The 13696-nt window shown below is 43.0% G+C and overlaps 1 protein-coding gene across 2 annotated transcripts in view; it reads left to right on the top strand.

Annotated features, from left to right (window-relative positions):
- rbbp8 (retinoblastoma binding protein 8) overlaps nucleotides 1-13696 on the top strand; it is an 80516-nt gene that overhangs the window by 45178 nt on the left and 21642 nt on the right. Inside the window, exons 11-14 of one of the 2 annotated variants that reach the window (XM_084322701.1) lie at nucleotides 1033-1222; nucleotides 7051-7186; nucleotides 9035-9186; nucleotides 10228-10297. In XM_084322701.1, coding sequence (XP_084178827.1) covers nucleotides 1033-1222; nucleotides 7051-7186; nucleotides 9035-9186; nucleotides 10228-10297 — 548 coding nt within the window. Of the gene's footprint in view, nucleotides 1-1029; nucleotides 1223-7050; nucleotides 7187-9034; nucleotides 9187-10227; nucleotides 10298-13696 lie in introns of both variants that reach the window. The other variant, XM_084322700.1, reaches the window with a different exon arrangement.

The raw sequence follows: 13696 nt of genomic DNA, 5'->3' as shown, positions 1-13696 counted from the left end.
GCTTTTTCCAGCTCCGGTCCATAGCCAGGATCAAGGCCATTCTCTCCCCCTCAGACCTGGAAAGAGTCATTCACGCCTTCATATCCTCACACTTGGACTACTGTAACTCCCTGTACCTGGGGCTAAATAAATCCACCATAGCCCATCTACAACTCCCCCAAAACGCTGCCGCTAGACTGCTCACAGGTACCCGGAAGAGAGCTCACATCACCCCTGTACTTGCCTCCCTCCACTGGCTCCCGGTGCGCTTTAGAATAGACTTCAAGGTCCTTTTATTGGTTTACAAAGCCCTAAATGGTAAGGCTGTTGTGAGTTAATGATACAAATATTGTAGTATTTATTATTATTATAATTACTTAATTCCGAGGATGTCTGTAGAATCGACGTGAATGCAATCCAATGATTTCTCCCAAGTGAAGCTGTTAAGAACACGGGCGCACACCAGTCTGTCCGACTTACGACCTGCCTTTGCACGTTCGTAAATCCTGTTCACAGCTACGAACAAATCTCCGAAAAGAAACCGTTCAATCGCAGTGTTTCCCCTATATACATTCAGCAGCGCCGCTGCTGAATTAGGACCACCGCTGCTATGAACTAGAGACTAGACTATTAAAAAATATATATATAAATAAAATAAAATTATTATATATTTTTTTTTTTTTATCATTTCATTTGGGCTGTGGGGGGTGCTTAATGTAAAAGACTGACCTGAGAAAAAGGCTGCAGGGAGAAAGCACTGCAGTCAAGTTGATTTTTTTTTTAGCACAAAGTTCATCATAGATCTAGCCTCTTTATTTTGCACCAGATTGATGCATTTAGCTTTAAAATGTAAAATAAAAATAAAAAAAATTCCGGGAGGGCATGCCCCCGGACCCCCCTAGAGGCACAGCACTGCTGCTTAAATTTTTTTCAGGGGAAACACTGAATCGTGTCAATAAATCTGTGGAGTTTTGTGCAAAATTTGTGCGTAACTTTCTCGTAAGTCCATTCGAGCGTGAAGACCATTGTTGGCATCTCTCCTCTCCCCAGCAGCACCTTCCCTCACAAATCAAAACGGGCGAGGGAAGAGAGGAGCGAGAACGCAGCGGAGGACACGTGTAGCCGAAAGGAGCAGCGAACATCACGTCTCCAGGGAGGAGGGAAGGAGAAGAGGAGAGGCCAAGAGATGCTGTTCAAACTCCCCTCCGCCCCTCTAAGGTCTGAGGAGTCACTCAGCCATGAGGTGAGCTTTGACTCCAAATGGCAAATCTAACTCTGTGTTAGAATATGAAACGTCCTCAATAGGGGATTTCACATCATCCATCCTAGTGCTATTTTTTCAACACTAACTTCTACTCATCTGTGGCTCAGCATCACAGAAGGTGATGTGCTTAAAGGTGCTATAGATAACATTGAGCTACTAGATGTCTCACTAGAGCAGTGGTTCCCAAAGTGGGAGTCGCGAGCAGCCGCGGGGGGTCGCGAGATGATTTCCAGAATGTATTGATTTCAAACAAAAAATGTAAATAAATTTTTTTTCATGCAGTCAGGCCACTGAACTTAGAAGCAGGCCAGGCCAGTGTTTTCCTGGTCGGGGACCCCCAGACACCCTGCTTAAAAAGTGGCCTGACTGGGGCTATATATATATTTATTTATTAACACGAACCTAAACTAACTTTAGGTTAGTTGTAACGTTAGTTTAGGTTCGTGTTAACGTTAGATAATGTACAAAATAAACGTATTCCGCTGCTATAGACGTCGCTCTTTTATTAAAAAAAAAACCCAGAAAGGAAGTCATTATATTAGCTTTAGTATTAGCTCCGGTTAGCTCCGAGCGTACAGTAGTTAGTAGTATATTATCAATACCAGCCATTGGATTACTGTTTTCTAAATTGGGGAGGCTTTTAATCGTCAAGGTAAGAGGATTTTAAGTCATGGTATCCATAAACTTCAATCGGTTCGGATCCTTTGAATGAATGAGAATGTAAACAAACACGGCTTCCACGTAGAAATCACTGACTGCGCGCAGAGAGGAGTCGTTCGGCAAAAAATTGTTCTGAGTATATCTGCTTAGAAAACGTAATTGTCGAATTCAATAATTTTTTATTTCTCCACGTGGTAAATACACGGGTCACAACATGTTTACAGGAACGTTTTGGAGTGTATTTGGTGACTGTAGGGCACTGTAGGGAACGTCAGGCTCTAAAACCCCCCACTTCCAGTGATGAAGCTAAGCTACGCTAACGGAGCGACTGTTCCCTAAGCTAAATGCATGTAATGCGCTGCGTCGCGTCACGGCCGACCCGGGTTCGATTCCTGGACCCGGCGTCATTTGCCGAATGTCTTCCCCCCACTCTGTCTCCCGCTCTTCCTCTCTCTCTCTCTCTCTTCCTCTCTCTCGCTCTCTCGCTCTCTCGCTCTCTCTCTCTACTGGACTGCCCAGTAGCAAAAAGCGATAAACGCTAAAAAAAAAATCTTAAAAAAAATGAAAAAAAAATGGAATAGCCTTAGTGACGGGTTGAAGTTGTGTACTTCTCAGTCGAGATTTTAAAAAGCCTTAAAGGATAAAATAATTCAAGAGTACAGTTTTGAGTAAAACATCGAACTTTTTATCTTTTTTTTTCAAAAAATTATATCTTGCAGCATTTAAATTATTATTATTTTTTAATTAAAATATAATTTAGTTTTTAAGAATTTGTAAAGGATGGGCAAAAATAAGCATGTGCTTCAGGGGTGTAACTGTACACAAAAACCACGGTATGGTACGTGTTCCACTCAGGGGTGATGTAGTGTGCAGTAACTAATTGTACTTGTAGGGCTGTCAACTAATATTCTATATTGAAATAAAAAAAATCGACTTGTAATTTTTTATTTTTATAATAATAATTATATTAGATTGTGAAGATAATAAAAACAGCCCCCAGTGGGCGGTCGTTAGTGGTTAACACATTCCCGGCCAATCACGTGTATATATAGGGTTCGTGCACAGAGGGGATTGTCGGGAAAGAGATTGCTGTTTGAGGAAGCTCCCATTTATTAACATATGGCGCGGACCGGCCATAGCTCGGTATGCGCTACGGCTGGCTAGCATGATAGGTGAATCTGGTGTGCTAGAGTCCATCCATGATTCTGTGAAAATCATACAGCAGCAGTCTGCTAAATTTCTCTGAGTAGTGAGTCGCAAGCGGATTTCATCCATCTTGTTCCGAATGGAGCGGGCGTTTGTTAGGAAGAGTGTCGGCAACGGTGGCTTGAATGGATTAGCCGTTAGCCTAGCATTGATGCCAGCCCGCTTGCCTCGCTTCTGCTTCCGTTCGCAGCGTCTTCTTCTCCGCTTGTCTGTCGCGGCAGGAGCCTCACTTGGAGGTCCCCTCGTGGCCGTTAGCTGTAAAAATCCATAGATTAGCCGCACCGTTATATAAGCTGCAGGGTCGAAAAATGGGGAAAAAGGCGCGTCTTATAGTCAGAAAATTACGGTATATACGTTTTTAACTCGTTATTTCTTTTAATTCGCTATTGCCATTTATAATTCATCGATATAATTCATCGAGGCACCGTGTGCATGCTGTTTGGAGTGTGTTTGAGATTGCAGACGGTCAATACCGCCCCCTAACGCATTGTGGCGGCTATTGCACTCCATTAGAAACCATGTATTTTTTTTTCTGGGCCGAGCTGAGCCATGTGGGCGGGGTTTAAATACTCTGGCGAGGTAACCTGTTACAACGATATCACAACTAGGCTGCCCCCCCCCCCCCCTCCCCTCCTTCATATGCAATGCGGGTGCCGATCTAAACCACATTTCATTCTTGCATGAGGAGACATCATAATAATCTAGCGTTGATTTCAGGATGGTTCGATAATCAGGCGAAAAATGCCAACGTGATAACTGGATTTCACTAAAGGGCTATTATCGTGACCGTTCCTGGGATTAGTAAGAATCACCCAAGCAACAGTTGCAATCAAAATTATTCAACCCCCATTGCATATTGGGCTTTTTGGCAAACATTTTAAATTGTCAGCGGTTTGCAATAAACAAAGTAGACAAGAACAGTTTAAATAGTTCAATTAAATGAAAATTACAATGGTTTTTATCAAAATTCAACACAAAATGCTACCTTTAATCACTACTGCAGTCTCAAAATTATTCAACCCCCTGTCTCAAGATTATTTAACCCCCTGTCTCAAGATTATTTAACGCTCTGTCTCAAGATTATTCAACCCCCTGTCTCAAGCACACTAATCAAGGGCAATTAGTTTAAGTGTGCTTGAGATAGAACACATAAATACTTGGACTGCCTAGGGGTTTGTTGAGAGTGACAGTCATGTTAGAAATTATGGCTAAGTCAAAAGAATTGGCCAAAAGGTTCAGAGAAGAGATAATTGCCTTGCACAAACAAGGAAAAGGATACAAAAAGATAGTGTAACCTACTGTAATTCAACGCTATCAGTTCTTTCTGCAGTGGTACAACTATCAACTATAGGTTCAAGGAGACTGGCTCTAAGAAAAATACACAGGCACTGTGATCTACGTTTTACCTTTTATATAATTTAAAGGAGTTCACCAGGTTCAGTACACATTACAACATCATAGCTTCCATGCAATGGTCCACATTTATAGAAAATAATAAATGAAATAAAAAAGGTACCCAATAAAGTCTGTTTTGAGTGCACTCAATTAAACAAAAAGGGAACGGATATTCTGTTCCTACCACCAGGGGCCAAGTTAAAGTTCACCAGCCGACCGTTGGGTGATGGTGAGTGGAGAAGGTCAATGAAGAAGACCACTTCAGTTGATGCAGATCCGTGTTCACTGAAGGGGGTAACAAAAACCAATCAGGATTCTTCCATTTGTTTATCAGTCTTTCAATTGGCAATGGTTTCTCCTCCAATTCGGTCTTCAAGTCAGCTAGTCTTTTCCTCTCTCTTCCTTGTCCAGTTCCAGCACGGAATCCTCTCTTTATCCTCTATATTTCATCTTCTGTCCCAAGTAGTTTTCTGTTCAAGTATACCGTTTTCTGTCACTTTTCTAATATTCTCCAACTGCTCCAATATTCTGTCTCTCCGTTGATTGCTTATCAAATGCCTGCAACCAGGAACAGTTTTCCACACTCTCCTCACAAGCAGAGCTGTACCACGTAAATTTCAGGGAGCGTCAACAAATTACACTCTTCCAGGGAGCGTCAACAAATTACACTCTTCCAGGGAGCGTCACCCAATTCACAGTCCATAATGAATGTTTCAGCTAGCATGGGCTACAATAGCAAAAGCACTGAATGTTCCTAGAAATACAGTTGGAAGCATAGTTCGCAAGTTCAAAGTTAAAGGAATATTGGCTACACTACCTGGACGTGGCAGAAAGAGGAAGCTATCAGCGGCTGACACCAGATTCCTGAAGAGGCAAGTGGTCAAAAACCCTTGAGTGACTGCAAAGGACCTGCAGCAAGACTTGGTGGCAGCAGGCACTGAGGTTTCAGTTTGCACAGTAAGGCGCATACTAAACACTGAAGGGTTCCATGCCCGGACTCCAAGACGTACACCACTACTGACCCAAAAGCACAAGAAAAGTCGTCTCAAATATACTCAACTATATAAATAAGCCACAGAGGTTTTGGAGTTCTGTTCTGTGGAGCGATGAAACAAAACTGGAACTCTTTGGGCCTATGGATCAGCGGTATGTCTGGAGGAAGAAGAATGAAGCATATGCTGAAAAGAACACCCTGCCAACAGTGAAGCATGGTGGTGGCTCAGTGATGCTCTGGGGCTGCTTTGCTGCCTCTGGCACTGGAAACCTGCAGCATGTGGGGGGCATCATGGATTCAGTCGTATCAGGAAATCATAGGAGGAAACGTCATGCCGTCTGTGATTAAGCTGAAGCTTAGGCGTCATTGGACCTTCCAACGGGACAATGATCCCAAGCATACCTCAAAGTCCACCAAGGCTTGGTTTCAGAAGAAGAAATGGAAGGTTTTAGATTGGCCATCACAGTCACCTGACTTGAACCCCATAGAGAATCTCTGGTGGGATTTGAAGAAGGCAGTTGCAAAACGCACACCAAAGAATATCACTGAACTGGAGGCCATTGCCCATGAGGAATGGGCTAAGATTCCTCAGGAACGCTGTCAGAAGCTAGTGTCTGGCTATGCATCACATTTGCAGCAGGTTATGACAGCAAAAGGGTGCTCTACTAAGTACTGAAGATGCTTGTCATGAAGGGGTTGAATAATTTTGAGACTGCAGTAGTCATTAAAAGTAGCATTTTGTGTTTAATTTGGATAACAACCCCTGTAATATTAGTTTCATTAAACAACTTAAGCAGTTCTTGTGTATTTTGTTTATTGTAAACCGTTGGGAAATTGTATATTTTGCCAAAAAGCCCAATATGCAATGGGGGTTGAATAATTTTGATTGCAACTGTATACTCATATTAAAAATGGAAATGTATGGATGAAAAAACAATCTGTTTTGTGCATGTTGACTGGAAGCAACTCACTGACAATCGACGGGTGTATTAGATCCATAGCTATAATATAAAATATATTAATCACTCGCAAGTGTGGCTTTCTCCCCATTGAACAAAGCGCTGGCGTTCTACCCAGAAGGTAAACGGCGACCCCTGGCCATGAATGTGTTAACATAACGTTGTATTCGTTCGGTACACTACACAGCCGTTCGGTATGGTACGGTACACACTGAAACGGTTTGGTTCGGTACAGATACGTGTACCTTTACACCCCTAGCTTCAGCCTATTCCTTTTTTTCTGTCAGTGATTTTGGATTTTGTGTGAGCTTACCGGTACCTTGAATACCGGTATGTACATTTGTGATTTTTTTTTTCTTTTTTCTTTTCTTTTTGTAAGTCCACACAAGTGTGTTTTTGATTTATCTGTAAACAAGACCGAAAAATAAACGTCATTCATTCCCCATAGTGCTAGCTTTAAGCTCTGCGCTAACTCGTATAACTAGAGATACATTCATATTTTGTAAAGTAAGGCTCTGCTAATGTAACACCCCCCCCCAGAACTGCATAACGCACCATCAATTAGGTGAACAAATGTAACTTTTGTCCTGCAGGCCAACACCAAAGGTGGGAAGAAGAGAAGCCCCCTGCAGGACCAGAACCCCACCATCTCTACCACCCCCTGTCTACATGCTGTTCTCAGGCCTGTTCTGTTAAAGGAACAAGCCAACATTCAACATCTACATGCTGGTGAGTTTACATTACATTTACATTTGTGACCCGGCACGGTCTAGGCTGCCATATCTCGCAAGGGAGGTTTCTTCAGAAATGCCGTAAACGTTGCGCCATTCAGAAATAGATAAAAGATTTGATATTTGAAATGTTCTCTATTTCTTTCCTTATTTGCTAAATCTATTACGACTTGTAAATGTGTTAATTATTGTTAGATTGTCCAACGGTATGTATTCCGACGCAGTGGAAAGAACTACATTTGCCTCGGAGGGGTGTGGTTAAATACTACCGACGGAGGGAGACGCGGTCTCGGTAGGCTACTTTGTTGGCGGTGTGAAACATTAATATCTTTGGAACCGTTTGTGTTCAATTGTATCTGAATCACTCCGTATAGCATAAAAGCCTGGCATAACGGAGTCTCTCTCTCTCTCTACCAAATCCATTCTGAGACAACGGAACGCTGGGACCCGTGTCGCGCGTAACGAGAGTCTCTCGCTCTCTCTCAAGTAGCCAAACGTTGCATTATAAAAACAAATTGGATAGTTGATTTAACTTCATTAGCTGAAATATTCTAAAATCATTAAGTCTGCTATAAGCCTAAATTCTTAAAAAATAAGAATATGTTTACATTTTGTCATTTAGCTGACAAAAGCAAAAGTTTAGCTTAAAAGTATACCAAAGTAAATGAAGAATTGCTCCACAACTACAAGGTCCATTAGCATGTTCTTGGTATCTAGGGACATCTATGGACCTCATGGAATGTATTCCCAGTGTCAAAAGCAAAAAGATGCTACTGAGCTCATTCAGCAACTTCTTGAGAACACGTATAGTAAATATCTAAGTAAATTAACAAAGGGAAGATCATTTACAGGGTTTTTGTACACATACAAGATACAAGAGTTTTATTTGTCACGGCATACAGGTATACAGTGAAATGCGGGGGGTCTCGCCCGCAACGATGTGCATAATACAAGTAATAATATAATATAAGAGTCCAACCAATAGAGCGACATACTGCAATAACAAGTAAACAAAGTAGGCATATCGGTATCTGTACATTCTTAAAGTGATCTTTCCTTCTGTAAAGTGTCCGTAGTGTGAGCGTGTGCAGCATGAGTGTGTGTGTGCTCATGTTAAAGTGGCTGCTAGTGTGTGAGCGTGTACAGTGTGTGCAATATGAATTATGAATATAGAATATCAGGTCAAGTGATACATTATTTTTAGGCCAAGATCTCTGTCGGATCCCGGACCGTGTTAAATCTGGATTTAGTACTACCAGGCGCCTGATAGAGGGCAGCAAAGACAGTGAAATCTACTGTAAGTACAGTTACTTTTGTATAATGGCGACAGCTGCATCAAACGTCACCAGATTGAAACAAGTTTTTTTCCTACACGTTCACAGAAAGGTAAAGAAACGATATACATTGTATTTTATGGCAATAACATTGAGGTTTGTTCGACCCGTGAGATATAAACGCAACATTCCAGTCGATATTTGTACGATATTTGGCCTTCCTTTGTCTGCGGCTGGTGTGAGCTGGGTAGTGTAGTTTTATGAAATTTAGACGTCCATAGAAAGCCCTGGGTCTCCTCTTTCTTAGGACTACAACGATTTTATGACGGCTTCCTGTCCTCACGTATAAATCATCCGATGCAATGCGCGGATATTTTTACAAGCTCATATTTAGCTATAATAACACTTAAAATCATTGCTAAACAAACATAGTGCTGTAAATATACACGTTGACTGCTGTTTTGATGGGGTTAGGGTCATTACTCTTGGCTACATTTGAAAAAGAAACACAACATCACTTAATACAGACTGTATTGATCTATTTTTTACCTGAAATAAATCTTGACCTGCAGGAACCCTGGATAAGGAGTGTGTGGAGCCCATGTGGAGTATGGACCCTGCAGCAGCCTTCTCCCAGTATGATACTGTGGACCCTGCAGCAGCCTTCTCCCAGTATGATACTGTGGACCCTGCAGCAGCCTTCTCCCAGTATAATGCTGTGGAGGTACAATACACGTACACCTCCATCCTTTAACGATGTTAGCTTGCAGATGGATATACAGTCGATTCTTTATTGGCCTTCAAGGGACATTTTGTTGCTAGTAGGGCTGGGTATCGCCACTGATTTCCCAAAACTATCCGATTCCGATTCACAAATGGTTCAAGGAAACCCAACATGTTGCATTGGAAAAAAAATATCAATGTTTACATAAAAAATGTACTCTTCGTAGATTTGTTGTATTTCCACAATATTTCACCTCCACTTTACACAGCTTATGGCTTTGCTTTTGTCCAGCTCATTCAAATGAAGATCGATTCAGAATCGGGAAATCCTTTTTTTTTTTTACCCAGCCCTAGTTGCCGTAGACTATAACATATATTATGACCCTCATCTCCAGGTTGTGGTTACTGTTTACTAGGGATGTCCGATATTATTAAGGCCGATATCGGCATTAAAATGTGATATCGGAAAATATCGGTATCGGTTTTCAAAAAAAAAAAAAACATTTCTATAACCTTTATTTACCCAGGCAAGCAAGTAAGAACAAATTCTGATTTTATTTATTGTCAAAAGTATGCATAATGTTGTGTTAATTCCACAACAAGATATATGTAATGTTAATGACCTGAAATTATTCCATTTTTTGGGGGGGGAAACCCTGCATATATCTGTTGATATCGGTTGATATCGGTATCGGAAATTAAGAGTTGGACAATATCGGTATCGGTAAAAAAGCCAATATCGAGCGTCCCTACTGTTTACGTTTCTTCATAGTACTGTATATATATATATTCAGATAAAAAATTGTTATTGCCTATATTTATTGTAATGTATATTATGACCGATTTACCGTCATACAGACCCTCATCTGCACCTTTTGTTTAAAAAGAAAATCAGATTTAAATGTATTGCCTTTATTTATGTCTTCTATTACCTGCCCATACCTGTACCTCCCTTACCCCATGCTGCTATGACACCTGAATTTCCCCAAGGGGATCACTAAAGTAATATCTTATGTCATATGTCTCTGTGCTTTGCTAAAAGGAGCCTGCAGATACAGATGCCACCTTTATCAGTCACAGTGTACTCCAAGACAGAGGTCATGGCATGTCTGGTAAATACTTATTATTTCTCATTAGTCTGGTAACTACTTAATACTTACTGCTCATTAGTCTGGTAACTACTTATTACTTACAGCTCATTAGTCTGGTAACTACTTATTACTGCTAATTAGTCTGGTAACTACTTATTACTTACTGCTCATTAGTCTGGTAACTACCTATTACTTACTTCTCATTACTCTGGTAACGAAAGGTTATTTCATAACCTAGTTATATGAATACTGGCTGAGCGTCTCGTGTATCTCCACGCACCTAGCGTGCACGCGAAACAAACAAATGCACCCACTTGCATGTGACCAAGCCACTCCCATGCGAAAAACATCCAAGGGACCTCAGGGCGCTAAGAGCGAGACGCTCAGCCAGTATTCATATAACTAGGTTATGAAATAACCTTTCGTTATATCTCATTACTGGCTATCGCGTCTCGCTCTGCCATATTGAGATAAGGGGCAGAGCGGACATGTGGCACGACAAGTGCACCCCCTGAGGGCCCGTAAGCCCCAGCCAGGGAGGAGGGGAGTCCCGTCCACCCGCCCGTCCTAACGAAGGGGGGGAGGCAGTCAACTCCACCAAAGTGCGAAAAAGGGGGAACCAGGCACTAGAGCTGCCGCGATTACCGCATTACCGCGGTATCGCGGTTACATCACGCCCACCGCAAGAGTAGGCTGAATACCGCATCACCGCTATTTTTTTATAATAATAATAAAGTACCCTCCTCTCGTTGGGCTTGCGGCTCTGCAGATATACCCTACTCCTCTATCGAGGTTCCAAGCGACCCTATTGGGTACCAGAAAAGTCACGTGAAACATTGCAGACCACTGATTGGTCAGAAGAGAGACGCGTCACACGTTGGATCAGAGCTCATCACAACACGGCTAATAACGTTAGCTTTAGCTCCCCGCCGGAGTGGACTACCATCGCTCCTCAGGAGTACTAAACGAGACATAATGATTTTACTGTCTGCAACGAATGTTATAATAAAAGCCCTTCGTTCTATACACTTGTCTGATTGAAAACTTTATTAACAGACCGCAGAATGGGACAACTCAGCACGCTCTGAGCAAAGAAAGGAACTGAGATATGAATTGAGTATTTCTTGCCTTGCTATGGTCCGGTAAATACGCTGATGTTATTGAACGTGTAACTATATAACGTTAATGTCACAAAACGAATGCCTTTATTATAAAGTAGTAACTTTATAATAATAATAATAAGAAAGGGTCGGGGGGGTAACCACCCCTGCCCGCGACACCGAGTGAACGGCGCACGACCAGAGGGGAAACTTCTAATCCGTGTTTCACTTTCAATAACGAATGCGTGCTTGCCGAATCCCAAACAATATTCATGCTGCAAAGTCATCCTCTAAAGATAGACATTTAGACTAGAGGCAGGCTATATGCTATAAAGAGTAGACTACTAAAAAAAAATGCATTCAAACTTTTTTAATTTTTTTTGTGTGCGTGCGGTAATAACCGCGGCGGTAGGAAATATTTCGCAAATTTGTGCGGTAAGGAAAACATCAATACCGCGGCAGCTCTACCAGGCACCCCTGAACGCACAGCACAGGCGGGACCACGTGTGACACAGCACCCCGCGGTCCACACCCACACACCCCTGCTAGCCCACCTGATGGCGGGACGCCTCAGAACCGCCTGGGAGACAGAACCCCCAGTCATGTCCATGAGGTAAAACCTAACGAAAGGACCCGGGGAGGACCAGGAGGCCGCAGCACAGATGTCCTCCACCGAGACCCCCCCTAACAGGGCAGCAGAGGCCGCCACCCCACGAGTGGAGTGCGCCCTGACGCCCCCGGGGGGGGCCTGTCTAGCCAACGTGTAGCAAAGGGCAATGTGACAGGCGCTGCTTGGATAGCGCCTTACCTGTGCGAGGGCCACCGTAACAAACAAACAGTTGATCGGAAGCCCTGAGATCCTGCGTCCGACTAAGGTAAACCCTCCATGCACGGACAGGACACGACAGGTGAAGGCTCGCCTCCAACCCACTAGCATGAGGAGGCGGATGAAAAGCCTGAACCACAATATCCCTGGAGCGAAAAGAGCTCCGGATATTCTTTGGCACGAAGACTGGATTAGGCCTCAGAGTCGCACCGCTATCGGCCCGAATAGACAGGCACTCAGGCCGCACCGAGAGAGCACACAGCTCACCCACGCGCTTAGCGGAGGTGATGGCCAAAAGGACAGCCGATCCAATGGCGCCTGCTCAAGAGGCTCAAACGGGGCCTCCGACAACCGGCCCAGGACCAGTTGGAGGTCCCAACTCGGAGACAGAACGTTCCACAGGCTTGAGACGCCGAGCACCAAGCAGGAAACGTTTCACGAGAGGGTGGCTGAACATCGTACCGCCCTGAAAACCCACGTGACAAGAGGATATAGCCGGCGGCCGCGGCGTATACCCTCACTGTCGAGGCCGACAGCCTATTCAGGATAGACTGGAGGAAGGAAAGAACAGAGTCCAGGGGGCAAGACACTGGGTCCAGGCCCCCTACCTCACACCACTCTTGAAAAGCATGCCACTTACCTGCGTAAACCGCGGTAGTGGACGGAGCGTGCGCGTTCCGGATGGTGTTAACCACAGTAGGGTTAAGACACATCCGCTCCAGATTCACCCTTTCAGCAGCCAAACCATTAGGGCTGTCTTAAATACTTCGAAGCTTCGAAGCTTCGTTCGATGGCACAAGCTTCGAACATTAAAAAAAAAATCAAAGTTTAAAAAAAAATATATATAAATGTGTGTGTGTGTGTGTGTGTGTGTGTGTGTGTGTCAGCCGAATCCCGTCCAATCTTTCGCCGTCGACTAAAGACTCACTTCTTCAACCATTATCTGAAATGATAAAAAAAAAAAAAAAATCTAACCGTGACTAACCTTACTGTCATGCACTTGTCCTAATAAACTAACCTACACTGTAACACGCAACACTTTGATGAACATTGTTACTCAGCTGATAGAGTTGTACCCTTCTTGCTGTCTTGTCGTACAGAACTTGTAAGTCGCTTTGGATAAAAGCGTCAGCTAAATTACTAAATGTAAGTGTGTGTGTGTGTGTGCGCGCGCCTTGTAGAATTCCACACATAAGAAAGAAAGATACTGGGATGAATAAACAAAATAGGAAATAAAATGTAGAAATGCATGCAATACATAAATAAATATGAATCTCCATATATGAAATATAACATTTAGATAAGGTGCTACTGAGATGTTTTGGTGAGTTCTTTGTTTTTTTGTGGAAGTTGCCCTTCTTAAAAATGCATGAACATTCACTGATAATTGGTCTGTAGTGGAGTCTACAAGGTACATTGCCGGACCATGTAGAATCCGGACCTTGTAGACTGACATAATTCTGTGCATAGTTTAGTCTACACAGGCCATATTTC

This window comes from Notolepis coatsorum (genome assembly GCF_963971535.1).
Source record: "Notolepis coatsorum genome assembly, chromosome: 10".
Classification (NCBI taxonomy): domain Eukaryota; kingdom Metazoa; phylum Chordata; class Actinopteri; order Aulopiformes; family Paralepididae; genus Notolepis; species Notolepis coatsorum.
This window is presented reverse-complemented; position numbering and strand designations above follow the sequence as displayed.